Source organism: Acartia tonsa, chromosome 1 (genome assembly GCF_053477335.1).
Source record: "Acartia tonsa isolate MP-2025a chromosome 1, ASM5347733v1, whole genome shotgun sequence".
In the NCBI taxonomy this organism is placed as follows: Eukaryota; Metazoa; Arthropoda; class Copepoda; order Calanoida; family Acartiidae; genus Acartia; species Acartia tonsa.
Window position 1 is genome coordinate 3,500,988 of NC_137260.1, and position 20,077 is coordinate 3,521,064.

At 33.8% G+C, this 20,077-nt stretch overlaps 2 protein-coding genes across 7 annotated transcripts in view; both read right to left on the reverse strand.

The window, feature by feature from the left end:
- Positions 1 to 2,508, reverse strand: part of Ctps (CTP synthase) — a 21,553-nt gene extending 19,045 nt beyond the window's left edge. For all 4 annotated transcript variants that reach the window (XR_013883245.1, XR_013883261.1, XR_013883255.1 and 1 more), the window contains exons 1-3: positions 2,310 to 2,508; positions 1,420 to 1,484; positions 49 to 183 (exon numbers count right to left, since the gene is read on the reverse strand). Coding sequence is in view for 1 of the 4 variants with exons in the window: in XM_080174545.1 (XP_080030671.1) it covers positions 49 to 183; positions 1,420 to 1,484; positions 2,310 to 2,386 (277 nt within the window). In the remaining 3 variants the exon portion in view is untranslated. The remainder of the gene's footprint in view (positions 1 to 48; positions 184 to 1,419; positions 1,485 to 2,309) is intronic.
- On the reverse strand, positions 2,421 to 18,916 carry LOC145330138 (lysine--tRNA ligase-like). Of its 3 annotated transcripts, XM_080174757.1 has the most exons (16): positions 18,850 to 18,916; positions 18,351 to 18,411; positions 17,791 to 17,896; positions 17,203 to 17,309; positions 16,716 to 16,855; positions 16,277 to 16,335; positions 16,093 to 16,138; positions 15,607 to 15,771; positions 15,086 to 15,227; positions 14,221 to 14,341; positions 13,367 to 13,518; positions 12,160 to 12,288; positions 6,597 to 6,687; positions 5,637 to 5,699; positions 4,109 to 4,190; positions 2,421 to 3,092 (listed from the first exon to the last, which is right to left on the reverse strand). In XM_080174757.1, the coding sequence occupies exons 1-16, from the start codon at positions 18,890 to 18,892 to the stop codon at positions 2,998 to 3,000; spliced, it is 1,602 nt and encodes a 533-aa protein (XP_080030883.1). In that variant the 5' UTR covers positions 18,893 to 18,916; the 3' UTR covers positions 2,421 to 2,997. The 3 variants fall into 3 exon arrangements, with proteins under 3 accessions (XP_080030883.1, XP_080030945.1, XP_080031021.1); XM_080174819.1 differs by lacking the exons at positions 2,421 to 3,092; positions 4,109 to 4,190 and adding an exon at positions 4,267 to 4,312; XM_080174895.1 differs by lacking the exons at positions 2,421 to 3,092; positions 4,109 to 4,190 and adding an exon at positions 4,803 to 4,848.
- Between the last annotated feature and the right edge of the window lie 1,161 nt (positions 18,917 to 20,077).

The following is a 20,077-nucleotide window of genomic DNA, read 5'->3' on the forward strand; positions in this document are numbered from 1 at the left end:
ATTGTTTTAGGAATTTTCATGCTATTTCTAGTAGATGTAAACACTTGCCTGTTGTAATATTATTATCTCTTGAAAGGCTGACATTGAGAAATCTCTCATAGTTGCCAAGATCAAGATCAACCTCGCCTCCATCGTCCAGGACATATACTTCACCGTGCTCGTAGGGGGAGAAACAACCGGCGTCTTAAAAAATTAATAATTAAAAGTGTTATTATATTGAAAACTAGCGGCTACGCCCCAAGAAGCCTCTAGGGGCACTGCACTGGTAGGAGAAGGAAAAGTCGACCTCATCCTATTTTAAATTTGAGTTTCAAAAGAGTAATAAAAATTATTTTTGGGGGAGAGGGGGGTGAAGACACCCTTACGAAAAATAGTTTAAAACCTTCCCAGGAAGGACCTATAAGAAGCTTCACTGTAAAGGAGAGCAATATCGGTTCAGCGGTTAGCAAGATCCTTCGGGACAGACAAAAAACGCTTCTTTATAAAATAGAATTATATCCAACAAAAGTGGATCAAAATAGCCAAGAACAACAATCTGTAAAACAGTTTTTATGAAGAAGATTCTTGAATGATTTGACTTCAATAATGAAAGGGGACTATGCACGAACAAGAGCAAGTGATTCTAAGCACCTTCCAGCAGTGATTCTAAATGTTTTTTAGAATATACTAGGGTTAGGTTAAATATCGATATATCGACTAAAAAAATGAGTTTCACCATGGTTTTTTATAAGTAAACTTTGAAACATTTTTTGACGTAATATCATCAAATGTTTTGTTGGGTTAAAACTTTAATAGTTCAAATAAAATAACACGCCAAAACATAATCAAATGCTATAAATTACGAAGTATACAAATAAAACTGTTAACAATAATACAATTTTACATCCCTTTTTCTAAATTAACATATTTCATCAAAAAGTTTACTTTAGTGTCATAAGCAGTTTGAACTCAACAAAACATTTGATGTTATTAATTTAGTAACAAAATGTCCAACCTTTTAAAGTTTTAGGTATTCATATAAAACCATGGTGAAACTTTTAAAATCGATATAACGATATTAAACATAACCCTAGTATATTCACTAAAAAAAACATTTAGAATCACTGCTGGAAGGTGCTTAGAATCACTTGCTCTTGTTCGTGCATAGTCCCCTTTTGGACATCTTTATGACAAATTCGGTAAACTCATGTTTTGTTATTTGCAAATTAAGACGCAGCTTGTGCGTATATGTTTGTGAAGACGTGTGCTAACGCGTCAAGTTAAGCAGAAAAGTGTATTTTCTGTAAATAAGGGAAATTAATACATTCGCTACCTCTAGAATGTATGACGTATCACAAAGAACAAAGATTTAAAGTAGCTGCGCTCTAAAACTAGGAAAGAGCCCATTTTTAAAAATATATAAATATACTGAGTACTCACCTATGTTGATGTAGGGATCAATTTTGATGGATGTAACTGCCAGTCCAGCATGCTTTAAAATAACACCTACAAATTCATACATATAATATATACCAAAAATAACCAGTAAGTATTAAAGATGATTTAAGCGAATCTTTAAATAATGATTATAAGAATGATAAAGGTATCATTATTTAGTTATACATTTATAGATAGTTGATCAAATAAAATTTAAGACTAATACACTCAACAAAAAATTCGATAATAAAACCTTTGTCTTGGAAGTCCTTAAATGCATGGTCATTACAGTATTTTCATTGTTAAAAACATCTTGTCCTATAATATAAAGTTGTATGAGTTTATTTTCTGAAGCTTATAATCAAAATAACTAGGTACTGGTCTGGCGGTTTTAGGCTATTCTATTTTCAAAGGGGGGGGAGGCGGTTGTGACACTTTTTGAAACAAAAAATAAAAATCTAAGGAAATCAACAAAAAAAAGTGTTATAGCACTGACATTTGGTATGGCAGTTGCTTTAAAGAGGTACAATGTGGAACTATGAAGAAACGACGGCGGAACCGAAGCTATCGCCGAATTGTTTTTTTTTGGCAGGAAACGGCGGTTTCACCATCTTTTCTTCATAGTTCCAAATTGTACCTCTTTAAAACGATTGTCATTTCAAATTTCAGTGCTGTAACTCTTTTTTAAGTTGTAGTTTTGGTTTCAAAAAGTGTCACAACCACCCCCTCCCTTTCAGACTTGGTGTGGTTCTAATCTATGTTTCTGCCCTCTTTCCGTCCCTTAGAATACAGAACCCCTTGATGCTATAGGCTATAAGCGCAGCAGTTTGATAATTAAACTTTCATGAAAGAGGTGGGGAAAAATTTAATTGGTGGATTTGTATGAACACTTTCCTAGAGAGGCGGCTGTGACTCCCTTGCCAATACCAGAGATAACTCCGCCAGTCACGAGGATATACTTCATTTTCATTTATTTGTATACTACAAGATAATGTAGTTACAAATCTGAAAGCAATGGTTATAGAGTATAAGTGGATATTATGACAGGGGAAAAATTGTTGTTAATTTAGGTTGCTAACACGGAACTCGTTCATACAGTAGAAGGGAGGAGATGGGGAAATGGGAGTTGAATGGAGGGTATCGTTATTTTAGCCAGCTGCAAGTATCACTTTATTAGAGTACGTGAAAATCTGGTGCAACATCTTAGTAATTACATATCGAGTTCGCAATGTTTAACAAAGTAAAATTAGGCAAAAATATTGAAAATCCTGCGAAATATTACCTAACTTTCATCTTTTCGCAATAAGTTTAAAATATGAACACACTTCCCAAAAATTACATAAATAAAAAGAACAAAATCTAGTGGCGTGTGCGCACAGGATTTGGTCAAGGAGGGAGTGGTGTATTTCTTGATGGGGTGAAAAAATGGAAAGGCAATGCTTCCCAATTACAATTTTAAGAGAGATGTCGACAGACATCCCCGTTCTACACAATTATTGTTAAAAAAGATTAAGAAAATAATGAAAACATGGACTAAATAAATAGATAGGTATTAAGTTGGAAAATCTGTAAATTCAAAGTTCAACTTGATTTTCTCAAAGGAAAGGTAATTGTATCCTTGATGGATGAATTGTTTGTGAGTATGGCAGTTAGTCTGTCAATTCCACATCCCCATCCTAAAAAATAAAATATAACTTGTAGAAAATAACTTCATTTAAACTAGGATGACAACATCCATAAGTAGCGAAGCACAAAGAAACACAAATTGTCTCATAATGATGGAAATCTTGAAAATGCCTAGCTTTAATAGCAACTTAGTAAATCTGATTACTCCCACAGCGTTACGGATGGACAGACAAAGTAATCTATAGAAAAACTTTCACTGCTAAAAAATATGTTTACTGGAAATCTTAAGAGATAGGACAATGAGTTGAAAAGTTAGGACAAGAATAGCTTAAACCAACCAATCAAAATACAATAAAAGTCCCAAAAATCAGTATTTGAAAAATTTGTTCTGGCTTTTAAAATGGTGATTCAACGTATTATATAAAGCGGTAGGTAAGCTTTTTTATCTGTAGCTAATGATATGACTAACCACTAAACCGATATGGTTCTTCTTTACAGTGAAGCTTAATATAGTTCCAGGGGAGGTTTATAACTATTTTGGGGGAGGGTATCTCCACCCTCCAAACAGAATTTAACCCTAGAACAAAATTAACTCTATCCCATTTTTTTACTTTTTTCTTTTTAGAACTAACTAGTGGCATTTAAATGTTTTATTTTTTATTTTAAATACCTATCTAATTTGAGAAATAATTTGTCTATGTTATCAGCTGTTAAATTTTTGTCTCTACGCAGCGTGACTACGCTAGCGACACTATGCGGCGGAAATATTTCAATTTTTTTCTCTCGATTTTATTGTGATTTCTCTTGGGAGGGTGGTGGTACCCTCCCCCAAAATAGTTACAAACCTTCCCAGGACCTTTTAGAAGCTACCCTGTTAAGGAGAGCCCGATCGGTTCAGCGGTTAGCGAGATCCTTCGCTACAAACAGACAGACATCGTTCTACTTTGTATTATAGATATTGAAAATCGGGCAGTCGACTCCCCCCCACCCCCCCTCCTTAATTATGTAGCCGCTAGTATTTTAATAGAGCACTACTGTAAGATTTAACATCTTAAAACATTGAAACCTGCTGTTGGTGGTAAACCATATTCAAGGGCGATGCAATAATCTTCGTCTGGTAACATACTTTCTGGGTCTAATAGACCAGCCTAAACATAATAATAATCTTAGTAAGGTAACATACTTTCTGGGTCTAATAGACCAGCCTAAATTTATATAATAATAAATAATCTTAGTAAGGTAACATACTTTCTGGGTCTAATAGACCAGCCTAAAGGGGGGGGGCGAAAGTGACACTTTTTGAAACCAAAACTAAGAGTCAACAAAGGAACTCAACTAAAAAAAGGGTTACAGGTCTGAGATTTTGCATGGCAGTTGCTTTATAGGGGTACAATATGGAACTGTGAAGAAACGGCGGCGCAACCGCCGAAAACCGCCGTTTCCCGCCATAATTTTTGTTGCCTTTTCTCGGCGGTTTTCGGCGGTTGCGCCGCCGTTTCTTCACAGTTCCATATTGTACCCCTATAAAGCAACTGCCATGCAAAATGTCAGACCTGTAACTCTTTTTTTAGTTGAGTTCCTTTGACTTTTAGTTTTGGTTTCAAAAAGTGTCACTTTCGCCCCCCCCCTTTATATAATAATAATCTTAGTAAGGTAACATACTCTCTGGGTCTAATAAACCAGCCTAAATTTATATAATAATAATCTTCGTCTGGTAACATACTCTCTGGATCTAATAGACCAGCCTAAACATATATAATAATAATCTTAGTAAGGTAACATACTTTCTGGGTCTAATAAACCAGCCTAAATTCAACAAATAAGATTCATTTTACACACGAAATTAAGTTAGCTAACGGTTTCCCTTAAAGTGAACATTCGACCATAGATCCCCCCCCCCCCCTATTTGAAATAATAAGAACAGGGGGTGGGAGGAAGGGGGGTTAGTTTTTTACTTTAGGCCAGGTAGCCCCTCAGGTTTAGGGTCACTCGAAGAGATTATGCTCAAAGATAAAATACTAACCTCCCCTCCCCCGAGATAATTTAAATTCATCTAAAATGGAAAGGGATTCGAGAGCTTCGGTGCTCGCTAATCACTTTGAAGGAAAGCACTAGTTTTCTTTGTTTGGTATTTACATAACCAATTCAATTAGGTTTCTTTTTCAAGAAACTAATATTTTAAGTGTATATATCACAGTTTAAAACTATGTGTAACTTGTAAGATTTCATTTTATTAACTAATCAGTTATATATACCTAACAGATTCAGTGGTTTCATAAAAAAAATCATTTCATAACTTTTGTCTGTATCGTAGGATCTCGCTAACTGTTGAACCGATATGGTTCTTCTTTTCATTGAATCTTCTTATAAGCCCAGGAAAGGTTTGTAAATATTTTGGTGGCGACTATCACCACCCTCCTTAGAAACTTCACCCCCTATAAAAAAATATTTGCACACCCCCCACACAATTTTTTTACTTTTACTTTTAAAACAATCAGTAATATGAAGCTAGGGTGGATCGAACCCCCCCCCCCCTTCACTTAAATGGCCCTAGAGGCTTCTAGGAGGCGTGGCCGCTGTAATTTTAAAGTTACCTGTTCCGCCAATGTTGCCCTTTGGATTTGAGGATCGTTTAACTCTGTATATGCATTACATAACTATAACAATTATAACAATAGTTAGCGAAATAAATATATTTCTATAAAAGATAAATTTAATATATTAATAAAAAGTCAAGTTTGTCCAAATACTACCACATATTCTCGAATTAAATACCTTAAACAGGTATTTTCAGCTTTAGCAACGGCCATACTTAGTTATTAACTTACCAAAACAATGTATAATATAATGAAAATATTTCTTTAAAAATTAATTTTTGTACCCTTATTTTGATAAAACATCTGTATATATAAGAAACTGAACTCAACTAACTCGTGCTAATAACAATAACATAAATCAGACTAAAGTTAAATATCACTTAAAGATGTTAATATAAGTACGACTAAACAAATACGAATATTATTTTCCCACTACATATGTGCGATTAGTAAAGTACTATGTCAAGCTACGATGCGACGACACATAGCGCGCTAAATTAAAATGGGGGGAGAATTATTCCGCCTTATGATGGATATTTGGGAGGGGGTTGCAGATAGTACAGGCGTACAAAGGGTTTTGTCAGGGGGTATAAACCACGAGGGGAAGGGAGGGAAGGGGAAGACAGGAAGGTTGAAGGGGGGGGGGGGGGTATTCACAACTCCCTTTTGCACGCTTATGGTTGCATATTATACAGGTCTAGATTTGGCTTGTTTTAACTGACTGGCTTATCTTGACAGAGAAAGGGATTAATAGTAGTGATTTTTAGTTTAATATTTGTGGAAAATTGTCTGTAATACGATGCTATACATGATTTTTCAGTATGGCTGAAAAGCTGTTCAAATCCAGCGGATATTTATCAGTTTCCAAGACATACTGGAAACGTGTTAAGCAAGAAGCCACAATATTAATCAATTTACTTACATTTTGTATTAAAGAAAAGCTTTACTAATTTTTACCTCTAATCCAGAAACAAAAAGTTCAAATCTCTGGGCCAAATGCACACAATCTGGATCAGGCTTTGCCAGGGGAGACATAACCATAGGATGCCTGGGACAACAAAGTAAAAGGTTATAAGCGAATCATCTCTATAATTAAGTCCTAAAAATGTAGGTATGCCCTTAAACATTATCCTGTATTTTAGCTGTTTGTGCAACAAATGTTCTAAAAATTTTGTTTAGACTTATCCATTTATATTGTGCTTATTAAGTCTTGACGCTACAAATGTTAATGCTCGTTTTTCCTAACGTTAAAGAGCTTCGCTTTTATGGATGTTGTCAGCCTTTTTAATAATTTCGCCGTGATCAAAACTTATAACATATAACTTCTAATATATCATAATGAAATTTCAAAATAAAATGAGTGTACTAGTCTACTATAGTCTTCAAATATCACAGTATGTCTGACAATCTTTTTTTAAATAATAAAGATTTAATTAAAGTACAAATGTCAATAATTTTGTTGATATAGACCAATCATACAAGTGTCTTCGCCCCAAGCATATAGTGGCTTAATATTAACAGAGGGGAGGGAAAGAAAACAGCTTATTCACCTCACAATTCTTTATTTTTTTAAATAAAATGATTCATATTAGAAAATACAAGATTACAAAGGATGGTTGGTTAACCCCAGCAAATAAAATTGATAAAAAAAAACAGTTAACCCACTTATTTATTTGTACTTATTCATTTTAATTGAAAGTTTGAACCCATAAGATATGGTTGCAGCCAACTAAGTAGGAGAATGTCTTTCTGCCTGTATATCCGCTAAGATCTCATGAATGGCTGGACAATTTGTTCAATAATTTCCAGGGAAGTTTAACGTTGGTCTAGGAAAGGTGTTAGGCTATTTGGAAGGAGGGTTGGAATCTAAAGATATTGTCCTGATCACCCCCTCCCCTATCCCTGCCCCCCCCCCCGTAAAAAGTTGCTTGTAGTATATTAAGTGCTATTTTAATTTATTTCCACCCACAAAAATACTACCTAACTTTAAATTAAAAAGGAATTTTAAATCAGCCAACAAACAGAAAATAATGAAAGTAAAAAAAAAGTAAGTTAACTCTAATAGTTAAGTCAATTATCGCATCAACTAAATGATATAACATAATACATGTGTCAATGTCATCGTATAAATGATCCACACTAAGGATATGGCGAATAATGTTTTTTTTTGGTTAGGTAAGGTTAGGTTAGGTTATATTTGGTAAGGTAGGTAGCCCTAATGAGGTTAGGCATAGGCAGAAAAAAATATTCTCCTCATTATTTTCAATTAATTTTTAAAAAGGGGTAGAGGGTTCTATGCTCGTTAGGGAAAGTATCAAAACTCCATTCTTTAGTAGATCTATAATATAAAGTTAGAAAATTTTAAAAAGTATTTTTGATCTATCCCCAATGATATCAAACAACCCCAAAGTACACAAGAAATATAAAAAGCGCAACATGCCTTAACGTTAATGAAAATCAAAACACTTAGAGACACTAAACAAATCATAATTTTTAAAAATGTAGTATAGATAATTTTTTCTTGGATTGAGGCTGTCCCTACTCATTAAAAATAGCCTAAAACTCTCCCAGGACCGAACACGAACACTTAAAAAGTATAAGAATCTAAAGGCATAAGACAATGGCCGATAAATTGATATGTATCCCTAATGAAGATACACAAAATTACCCATTATGTAGATTACATGATTTAGTGGTTGACGCTCAACTTAATTAGCCAACCAATCAAAATTAAATAAACAAAGTCGTGAAGCCAATAAATAAGAAAAAGTAATAAAGATTGTAGAACTTTGGGGACTTGTGTAATAGACAGCACAATGTCCCCTACCTCACTAAATAATTATACAGACACTCATTTATTTTCGTAAATAAAACTAAAATTAAAATATAATCATTATAAATTATTGTATGAAATAGTTTCCAAATTGCAGTACTAAAAGTAACTGAATCAAAAATTTTCCACAAAATTGCTGTAAAAGCTAGGTATAGAATTTACGTGCATGCGAAGCAATTTTTTAAGAGCATAACTCGATAGTATACATCAGGGAGTAGGCAATGAAGTATAAAAAAAATTTCTTTAAATACTACTTCCCACTCTATCCCTTTTCTCTATTAAAACCACCACATGCAGAACAATGGATATAGAATATGCGTGGATATATTAGAAATTGAAAATTTTTTCGTCAATTTAGGTTACTAACATGGACGTCTTTTATAAATTATTGGTCAGTTCATCTATCCAATAGGAGGGAATGGAATTGGGAGTATTGTTATTTTAGCCAGCTGCGAGCATTATCAGAGTACATGAAAATCTGGCGCAACATCCAAGTTATAATATATCGATTGGCAGAATTTGGGTAATAAGATTTGGAGGAAAAAAATAAGGGGGGGGGGGCGTAATGACATCTATTCTTAATCCGTGAGCAAAATGGTCTAAATATTGAGCTAGACCCTTCAAACTTGGTATAAAAGCCTAGTCCTGTAGGTATTACATCTAAATGGCAAAAAAAATCCAAAATTTTTTATTTTTAGGTTAGGTTAGGTAAGAAAAACCCTGCGGAAATGGGGTTTTTAGGCTTTTTTTGGTCTATATTGATGTGGAAACTTACCTTAAATTGTTTTTTTCTTAGGGTTTTAACTTAAATACACTGTGTCTATTCATAAGGACATTATTTAAGATGATTCAGCAAGTTGGGGACCGACCCCACAGGGGGCTAGGTGGGTGGCCCGCAGGGGTTAAATGCATTTTTCCCAATATACATCATGTTGTGACACATCAAATTATAGGTTTTTTAGGTCATGGAACTCAAATTCGGAGCTAAATTAAGCATTAGACTAATCTGAAGCTAGCCCCAGCGGGCTAGGTTGGTAGCCCGCAGGGGTTAAGTGCATTTTTTCCAATATATATCTTGTTATACATATATCAAAATATAGGTTTTTTAGATCAAGAAACTCAAATTCTGAGCGAAAATTAGCATTTGACTAACCTGAAGCTAACCCCCCCCGGGCTAGGTTGGTTTTCTGCAGGGCTTAAGAGCATTTACCTAACCTAACCTAGAAACTTACTTATATTTTTACAGGTTTTTTTCTTGAATAAACTGTGTCTATTAATGAAGACTTTATTTAAGATGTCTAGCAAGTCGGGGACCGACCCTAGCGGGCTAGGTGGGTGGCCCGCAGTGGTTAAGTTCATTTTTTCCAATATATATGTTGTGATACATCAAATTATACGTTTTTTAGGTTAGTAACTCAAATTCAGAGCTAGAATTAGCATGAGACTAATCTGTAGCTAGCCCCAGCGGGCTAGGTCGGTGGCCCGCAGGGGTTAAATGCATTATTTTTTAATATATATCTTGTTATATATCAAAATATAGGTTTTTAAGGTCAAGAAACTCAAATTCAGAGCTAAAATTGGCATAAGACCTACCTGAAGCTAACCCCCGCGGGCTAGGTAGATTTTCCACAGGGATTATGTGCATTTTACCTAACCTAACCTAGAAACTTACTTATTCTTTTTGTTTTTTTCCTTGAATAAACTGTGTCTATTAATGAGGACATTATTTTAGATAATCCAGCAAGTTGGGGACCAACCCCAGCGGGCTAGGTGGGTGGCCCACAGGTGTAGTGCATTTTTTCTAAAGTATGTGTTGTCATACAATTATACAATTATAGGTTTTTTAGGTCAAGAAACTCAAATTCAGAGCTATTTTAAGCATTAGACTGACCTAAGGCTAACCCCTGCAGATTATATTATATCATCCTTATACTAAAGTAACAGGATGTCTGTGTGTCTGTGTGTTTGTACCGAAGGATCTCGCTAACCGCTGAACCGATCGGGTTCTCCTTAACAGGGTAGCTTCTCATAGGTCCCGGAAAGGTTTATAACTATTTTCTTGGGGGGTGGGACACCCCAAACTCCCCAAAAAAAATAAAAATCCCCCCCAAAATTTTTTTTATATTTTTTTATTTAAAATAAAAAAGGAGGGGGAAGGGACACCCCCCCCCCAACAAAAAATGTTCACCCACCCAAAAATTTTTTTTTACTTTTTCTTTTAAGATCTAATATAAAAAAATTGGGTTATCAAATTCGACTCCCCCTCCTCAAGTGCTCCTAGAGGCCTCTAGGTGCGTAGCCGCTAGTTTTAGATAAAGTCCTCATTAATAGACAGAGTTTATTCCAGAAAAAACCTATAAAAATATAAGTAAGTTTCTAGGTTAGGTTAGGTAAATGCTCTTAAGCCCTGCAGAAAACCAACCTAGCCCGGGGGGGTTAGCTTCAGGTTAGTCTAATGCTAATTTTCGCTCATAATTTGAATTCCTTGACCTAAAAAACCTATATTTTGATATATAACAAGATATATATTGGAAAAATATACTTTACCACTGCGGGCCACCAACCTAGCCCGCTGGGGCTAGCTTCAGATTAGTCTTATGCTAATTCTAGCTCTGAATTTGAGATACTGACCTTAAAAACTTATAATTTGATGTATCACAACATATATATTGGAAAAAATGCACTTAACCCCTGCGGGCCACCAACCTCTCCCGCTGGGGCTAGCTTCAGATTAGTCTAATGCTTATTTTAGCTCTGAATTTGAGTTCCTTGACCTAAAAAACCTATAATTTGATGTGTCACAACATGTATATTGGAAAATATGCACTTAACCCTTGCGGGCCACCCACCTAGCCCCCTGGGGTCGGTCCCCAACTTGCTGAATCATCTTAAATAATGTCCTTATGAATAGACACGGTGTATTTAAGTTAAAACCCTAAGAAAACACAATTTAAGGTAAGTTTCCACATCAATATAGACCAAAAAAAGCCTAAAAACCCCATTTCCGCAGGGTTTTTCTTACCTAACCTAACCTAAAAATAAAATTTTTTGGATTTTTTTGCCATTTAGATGTAATACCTACAGGACTAGGCTTATATACCAAGTTTGAAGGGTCTAGCTCAATATTTAGACCATTTTGCTCACGGATTAAGAATAGATGTCATTACGCCCCCCCCCTTTATGCGCCATTGTCCTATTCCTGATTAAAAATACACATTCTTATTAAAAAATACATAATTTTCACAAATATTGCTGATCTATTATTATTATATTTCTATTCATTAATCATTAATGAAACACAACTTATATTAAGTGTCAATTAAACAATTTAAAATATTTAGCTAAAAAAATTCAATAATCCTCTTAAAACAAGGAAAATCATGGCCGATAAATTTTGTACTTTGCAATCATTATTCAGATAATTACCTCTTTTATGGATTACAATTAGTGGTTGAAATGTTTGGGCTACCAACTTATTGAACTAACCAGTTAAAATTCGGTAACAGTCCCCAATGTTGCTAGGCCAACTAATAAGAAAACGTTAAAATAAAACTTTAGGGACTAGTGTAATAAATAGCCTAATACCCTCTCCCTCCTTTGCCATTACAATACAATTAGACCTACCGACATTCATAACCTAATTATAGAACAGCTTCGCTACTAAAAAAAAATAATTTAATATTTTACCTTGTAACAAAAGTTGGCTGGATGAGTGCAGGTTCAATGCTATGAGAGAATAGTTTGTCCAACAATCTTGGAACTGTAAATGGAGGTTTTACTTTAAGGTTTATACTCTTACATACATCCAGTAGATACCTAAACATTAAAATAAATATATATAATTGAAGAAAGGGTTCTTATATCAACATAAACGGAGACTTTTAGGTGGATTAGTATAAGTATAAGTTGGATTAGGGAAGGGGAGTTTTTATTCCTATGCCTAGCCTCTACCATCACTTCCCTAACCCTGCGGGGCTGCCCAGTACCAAATACAAAATAACCTAACTTAATCTAAATATATAAACGAGGAACTATTATGACCCCCTCCCCACCTTATTTTCAATCTATTTCAAAAAATATGAGGGGGTATCTGTCCTCAACAATGCACTCTGAGGGATGACACCAACTCTAAAATATTCCTTATACTGTCTAACTAAGGAATGATTGCCCCTACGTTTGTTCTTTCATGAAATGTTTTATTGATTAAGAAAACTTAATAGGTTCTTCATCTTATAAACTTGGTAGGTATTAGTGCATTTACTGAAATTGCCTCAATATTTTGCATGCTTTTTTTAGTAATACGTATCTTTTTATCGCTCCGCATTTTAGGTCCAAGAGTTACTTTTTGGGGTTAGTTATGTTTTTTATGCGATTTCTCTTGGGAAGGTGGTAGTACCCTCTTCCAAAGTATCTATAAACCTTCCCAGGACCTATGAGAAGCTAAAATACTGTAAAGGAAAACCAAATCGGTTCGGCGGTTAGCAAGATCCTTCGATACATACATATTACATACAGACAGTTAGATATCCTGTTACTTCAATAAAAGTCTAAGATCAAAATTAAATAAATGAGACAGGGGTGTATATTCTACATGGGATCCCCTGCTCAGGGGGGGGGGGGAATAAAAAATAAGTGATTGGAGGGAAAAAAAATGTAAAAATTAAGAAAACTGAAAACATTTTTTCCATTTCCCCCCCTCCTTGGTGATAAAAACTTTAAAAAATGTGTGGTAGGAGGGATAAAATAAATAAAATATAGAGTTCTTTAAATATTTTTCCATTTTCCCCCTACTTGGTGAGAAAAAACTAGGGGGGGGGAAGAAAAATAAAAAATTTTGTAGCAGGGGGAAAAAAATAAATCTTGTGCAGAATATACACCCCTGAATGAGACTTACTTCGTAGCTTCTTCCTTCTCGTGTAACTCTTGAGGTTGTGGTAAATCTTCATTCAGAGCTTCTTCCAAAGATTTCAAAAACTCTATTTGTTTATATTCACTTACGAAATCAATTTCAATTCCATCACTTGTTACGGGTTTTAATTGAAGATCCTAAAATAACAAGATTTTAAAAGATATCCTTATACTAAAGTAACAGGATGTCTGTGTGTTTGTACCGAAAAATCTCACTAACCGCTGAACCGATCGGGTTCTCCTTAACAGGGTAGCTTCTCATTGGTCCTGGGAAGGTTTATAACTATTTTCTTGGGAGGTGGGACACCCCCAACCCCCCCAACAAATGAAAATTCCCCCCCCCAAAAAATTTTTTTTTACATTTTTTTAACTAAAATTAAAAATGAGGGGGAGCAACCTCCTCCCCCCCCAAAAAAATTTTTTTTTGCTTCTTCTTTTAAAATATAAAATAAGAAATTAAATTATTAAATTCGACTCTTTCCTCCTCAAGTGCCCCTAGAGGCCTCTAGGGGCGTAGCCGCTAGTATTATATAAAGTAGTTAGGTTTTTTTGTCTTGTGCTTAAGATTTCGATAGGTAGCTACTGAACCGATTGAGTTTTTCATTTTATAGGAGATTCTTATAGGACCCTGGATGATTAAGGCTAGGTATTAAATTTTTATATCTAAGTCTGGTTTTAGGCTATTTTCCAATTTTGTTTACTACTTCGAATACAGGGGCAGTGGTTCAATATATAAATGTCTACGTGGTGACACCTGTGCAGACTTTCCATTGGGTCTTTAAATATCAGCCAATGGTGTCTTACATCTATAACATCTTTACTTATACATTTATTACCTACCTTAACAATGGCAGAAAACAGCTGATTAGTTAAGAGCATGAGATCTTTGTAGGTAGCATGTGCCAGGTAGAACTCACAGCTGGTAAATTCTGGATTATGACTTGGATCCACACCTTCGTTCCTGAATATTAAGAAATGTAGAAGATATTAAAATTATTCTCAGAAAGAAAGAATTAAAGTACACCCTCCTTTTTTTGATCAAAAATAAGATGTAGGGGGGGGGGGGGGAGGGAGGGATTAAAACAATAGAATACAGGGAACATAAGCTATATGTAACTTTGCCCACAGGGCGGGGACCCTGTCCCGATTTTATATTGGTTCTTTGAAATCAGCTAATAGCAGGGTGTCGGAGCCGTATTTTGAAATACGGCTCCGGCTCCTACCTTAAAATTAATATATCAATTTTTTTTCATTATTGAATTTGATGAAATAAAATAAATAATATAAAATATTTTGCTTTTATTTGATTAAAGCTATATAAAAGTAGAAGGATGTGTGTCTATTTGTTAAGTAACAATAGTTTTTCAGTTTATTATATGGAAATAGACCGTTGCCAAATTATAATATTACTTTAAAAATCATTTTTAACTAATCCGGAGCCGGAGCCGTTTTTAACGAAAAATACGGCTCCGGATCCGGCTCCACCAAAAATGTTGCTGCTCCCGGCTCCCGGCTCCGGCTCCAGAACACTGGCTAATAGAGTCGAAAATATAAATACAGCAATTTCCCTACAAAACAAAAGTACCTAATTATTTTGCTAGCAGACAAAAAGGGTCTTCATTATTTAGGCCAAGAATTTGTTAGTCAAAATAAATCTAAATATGATTAAAAATAATAAAAAACTTTGGGTAGGTAATTAGTTTACCTGAAAAGTTTTCCAATTTCAAAGACCCTATCAAATCCAGCTATGACAAGTTGTTTAAGATACAGCTCTGGCGCAACTCTCATGTACAAATTTGTTTTCATCTCGTTGTGGTGGGTTATGAAGGGTTCAGCGGCTGCGCCACCTGAATATTAAGAATAATAATGTCCTGGTTTATTATACAAAAAAAAGTAAAACATCAACATCTACCATAGACAAAAATCATAGTACGTTAACTTTTAACTACAAAAAGAAAGAAATCTGTATAGGCATAATGATAAATTCAAGGAACTTTATGGGTAAGCAATGAACTAAAAATTGATTGATATAATTCTCCAATTTACAAACAAACTAAACCTTAAGTAGATTAAAATAAAATTATTGGTTAAAAGTTTGGAAACAACCAATCATATTTCATTAAAAGTACCCAGACAACAAATAAGATAACATGGTGATAAAACTTTGGGTGCCAATGCAAATTACATTCCAATGTCCCTCCCTGGCATAAAAAAATCAATAGGTACCTATATTTGTAGCAAGAATGGGTGTCTCCACCTCAATAAATCCTCGCTCTTGGAAAAATGTTCTAAACTGTTGGATGATTCTGGATCTGGTAACCAGGGTGGAGCGTAGTTGTTGGTTAATTAGGATATCAAGGTAGCGTCGTTTCAACTTCTTTTGCCCACTTTCTACAAAATACAAAGGTAAGCTTTAATGGCATTTTTTTTCAAGTCGGGCACATTTTTAAAAAATTCAAAATAAGTTTGAGGGAGTTATTCATTTGATTGTTTATATCTTTAGGTCAGGTTAGGATATATTGGTTACTAGGTAGCCCTATAAGGTTAGCCCCCACCCCTTTCTTCTTATTTCCTAAATAATGGAGTGTTCAGTTTTTGACAGCAACGGAAATATTCAAATAATTTAGTTGTCCAAAGTGGAGAAAACTATTTTACCTGCAACCTGTTACCTATAAGTACATCAAAATTGAAATAAAATAAAATGATATCTACCTAGTTTTACTGGTAGATTTCTTAAGCAAGGTGCCAGCAATTCTATCTAAAATAAATAATAAACCTTATAGTAGTAAGTATTTTAAATCAGTAACTGTTTTAATTCAGCTCTAAATACATGGAAAAACAAATACCTAGGTATCTAATCAGCTACTCTATATTTGGAGATTTTTTTATTATGTACCTGTGAACAGTCTAAACTTAGCTCTCCAGATTTTGTTCTACATGGTTTCCCAACAACACCTAAGAAAAGTAAATAAACACACTTTTTATAACCCAAGCTATAAATGGTCACATATAAGTCATATATCATAAATTTGATTCATTCCGATAATACGAGCGACGTAAATTTGATATGATTTCCGAAAGCTAACTTTATCCTAAGAAATTAAACTGTTTATAGCTGACTTATATAAAATGAAAACTGTCTTTACAAAAATATGTACACGCTAATAGTAACCAATAATTAGGCTGGATTTATCCTACATTGTGTTTATAGTGCAATTTACTTACTGTTTAGAAATCTAGATCTACTATATTTATTACTTTGGTACGTAAATCTAGCAAAGAATATACACCCCTGAATAAAAAACCTAGTTCTATACTTTACAATACCTACCTACCTATTCTATCACCACGTCTCAGAGAATCAATTTGTTGATGAAAATCTTCCAGAGAAGAAAAATGATCTGCATGAACTTTTAGTTGAATTTTATCTCCGTTGCTGAATAAATCCACGAACTTTATTTTCTTTCCAGAAGATCTATAATTAATATTATGGATATTACATTAACTTAAATATTCATTGATGTCCAATATTGTCTCTAAGGATCTATGTGTGTGGGTGTCTGTCTGTACCGAAGGATCTCGTTAACAGCTACACAAATATGGTTCTTCTTTACGTTAATATAGCTTCTCATAGGATACTTTTTTGACTTCCTTTCTTACAAGGGTACCGCCGAAATCTTTTCTGTCCAAAACTACAACTTAACCCCTAGAGGCGTAGCCGCTAGTCCTTGTATAGAAGTAACAAGAAGTGTGTCTTTGTAGGTGCTTTCTGTCTTAAACTTGGAATCTGGATTAATTACTATAAACTTATAACAAACCTACCTAACATTAATGATCATTCCAGCTACATTTACATTATCGCCACTAGAAATTTCTCCTTTTTCAAGGTGAGAAAATGCTTCTAGAACATGTTTTACATCGCAGGTAACCTAAATAATACAATATTAGTTATCTTTGGTATCATTCTATAGACAAATTCCGGGGATATTATAAATAATAAAAATTATAAGATAAAAAACCTGTTTTGATAGCACAGATGGCTTAAAAAATGGTAGGTATTAATTTTTATGTTTTTTTTATTCGATATTCCTGGAAAATTGTTTGTAATACGATACTATACACGATTTTTCACCATGACTGAGAACCAGTTTTAATCCAGCGAAAGCCATACTGGAAATATCTATACATGAAATCAAAGGCTAGGGCAAGGAAGGTATAGGCCCCGTAGAATTGGGCATAGTTAAATAAACTTCACCATACCCATATTTTCAATTTATCTCCAAAATAAAGGGGGAGGGGGTTGTGTTTGTTAGGTACCTTGTGGGAAAGTACCATGCCAGGATAAAAATTTATTAAATGCTTTAACAAAACTTTGCTTTTATTATAAATAAAATTATGATAATAAATAACCTTGAAATTACTTGGGTACAATACTTTTCTAGATAATCTAAGTTTGTCAATCCTTTCTTCAACTGAACTTATTTCTTCTTCGGTGCCATCACAGAAGTTTCGTTTTCTAGGATAAATTTCAAAATATAACAAAAAAAACTCTTAATTTCAAAAATATGATGGGGTGGGGGGTTCAGTGCCCCTTATGCACTTTGAAGGAAGGCACCAATTTCACTTCATTCCATTCCAAGGCCTTTATATAGCTTTTCTTAAAATGGAAAGCTTAATCGGTTCAGTGGTGAGTGAGATTCTAAAGAAGAATAAAAAATCCTTACTACTTTACATAAAAAGAAAAAATCAAGGGGGGATTTTTGACACATTTGCATAAACGGTGTGAATAGGCTTTATCTTTGAACTGAGAGGATAGTTTATTAGGGATAAATCTTTCTTATATGAAGATTTTTCTAAAGTTTTAAGGTTTTTTTTGGATAGGTCTCCAGGTTAAGGAACCGTGAAAGTGTGTCAAAACTTTCCCCCGCCCCACCTAAATCTATGAAAATTAAAAATGAACCATATCTTACATGAATGAAAAAGCTATGTTGTTGACTGGCATCTTCTTTCTCCAGGTCAACAGTTCTGTAGCTAATAGAAAGGAATGTATAGTCAGGGATCTAAAGGGATAAGACAATGGCAGATAAATTGATGTACATCACCAATATAGATACACAAAATTCTGTTAGAATTAGTGGTTCAACTCAACTTTATGAACCAACCAATCAAAATTCATTAATAGTCCCAACAAGTTGTTGAACCAACGAATAAGAAATGCTGATATAAAACCTTGGAGACTAGTGTAAAAAACAGCCCACAACTTTCCACATATATTTTATTAAATAAAAATCATGAAACTAATACCAGTTTTGTTAAATCGGGCCTTTGGGTCTAAGAAAACTGTTTTTAATCTTATAAATCTTAAATTTATAGCCCGCTGCAAATATTACTTTATCTGAGTACATGAAAATCTGGTGTAAGATCCAAGAAATAATAATAATATATCGATTTAGTTATCATTCCACCTTCCTGTAATCCAACTTTTAGAACAAACTCTCATTCTGTGTAACATTATCGTTCCATATATATTAAATCTAAATCTGAAATAATCAGTTTTACATAGGTATTTCATAAAAAAATTATATAAACAATAAACATATTTATTATTAATAATAACTTTATTTTGCATATTTAAATACTATTTTGACACACTGTAATTTGCATATTTTAATTTCAATTCTCCATGCATTTTTAAAACAAAATATTTTTGTGATATTGTTATAAAATGGTAACATAAATAAAAAAATTGTGATCACATAATTTTTAATAACAGAACAATAAAATAATATTTGAATTTTATCTTTAACAAAAAATGTTTAAATTTTCAACCATTGATATTAGAATCCGCAATTTGATAAACATAAAGGGTGAGCAAAAAAAAATGCGTAGATTTTAAAAATTCAAATTGCGCGGCTTGTGTTAATGGTAGAAAAAAGGCACGCATGTCGTTAAAACCGCTAAGAAGTCTATTTTCAGGAAATATAAAAACGATTCCTGTGCTACGCATAATTTAGGAGCTACGTGTTAAAATGTCCAAGCTGGTGTAAAACTTGACTTGCGAGTAAATTTTAAAATATAACTAAAAATTAGAGAAGATATTTTGCAAAAAGAGATGCCTACATTTTTAAATTTCAAATTGCGCTGCTTGTGTTAATAGTAGAAAAATGTTACGCATACCGTTAGAACCGCTATGAACTGTATTTTTTGGAAATATAAAAACGGTTCCTGTGCTACAAATAATCTAGGAGCCAGAAGGTAAAATGTCCCAAAATTTACTCGCAAGTCAAGTTTTAAGTCAGTTGGGACATTTTAACACGTAGCTCCTAAACTATACATAGCTTAGAAATCGTTTTTATATTTTCTAAAAATAGACTTCTTAGCGGTTCTAACAATATGCGTGCCTTTTTTCTACCATTAACACAAGCCGCGCAATTTGAATTTTAAAAATCTACGCATTTTTTTTTGCTCACCCTTTACATGTAGATATTTTCCATAAAAACCCAGGGGTGTATATTCTGCAAATTTGACCCGGCTGAGGGGGGGAGGGGGGTAAAAAAAAATAAAAAAAATGTGGTTGGGGAAAAAAAAATGTTAAAATTAAGAGAACTGAAAGCATTTTTTTTTCCATTTTTCCCCTCTTTGGTGATAAAAACTAAAAGAATATGAAAAAACTAGGAGGGGAAAAAAATATTTGCAG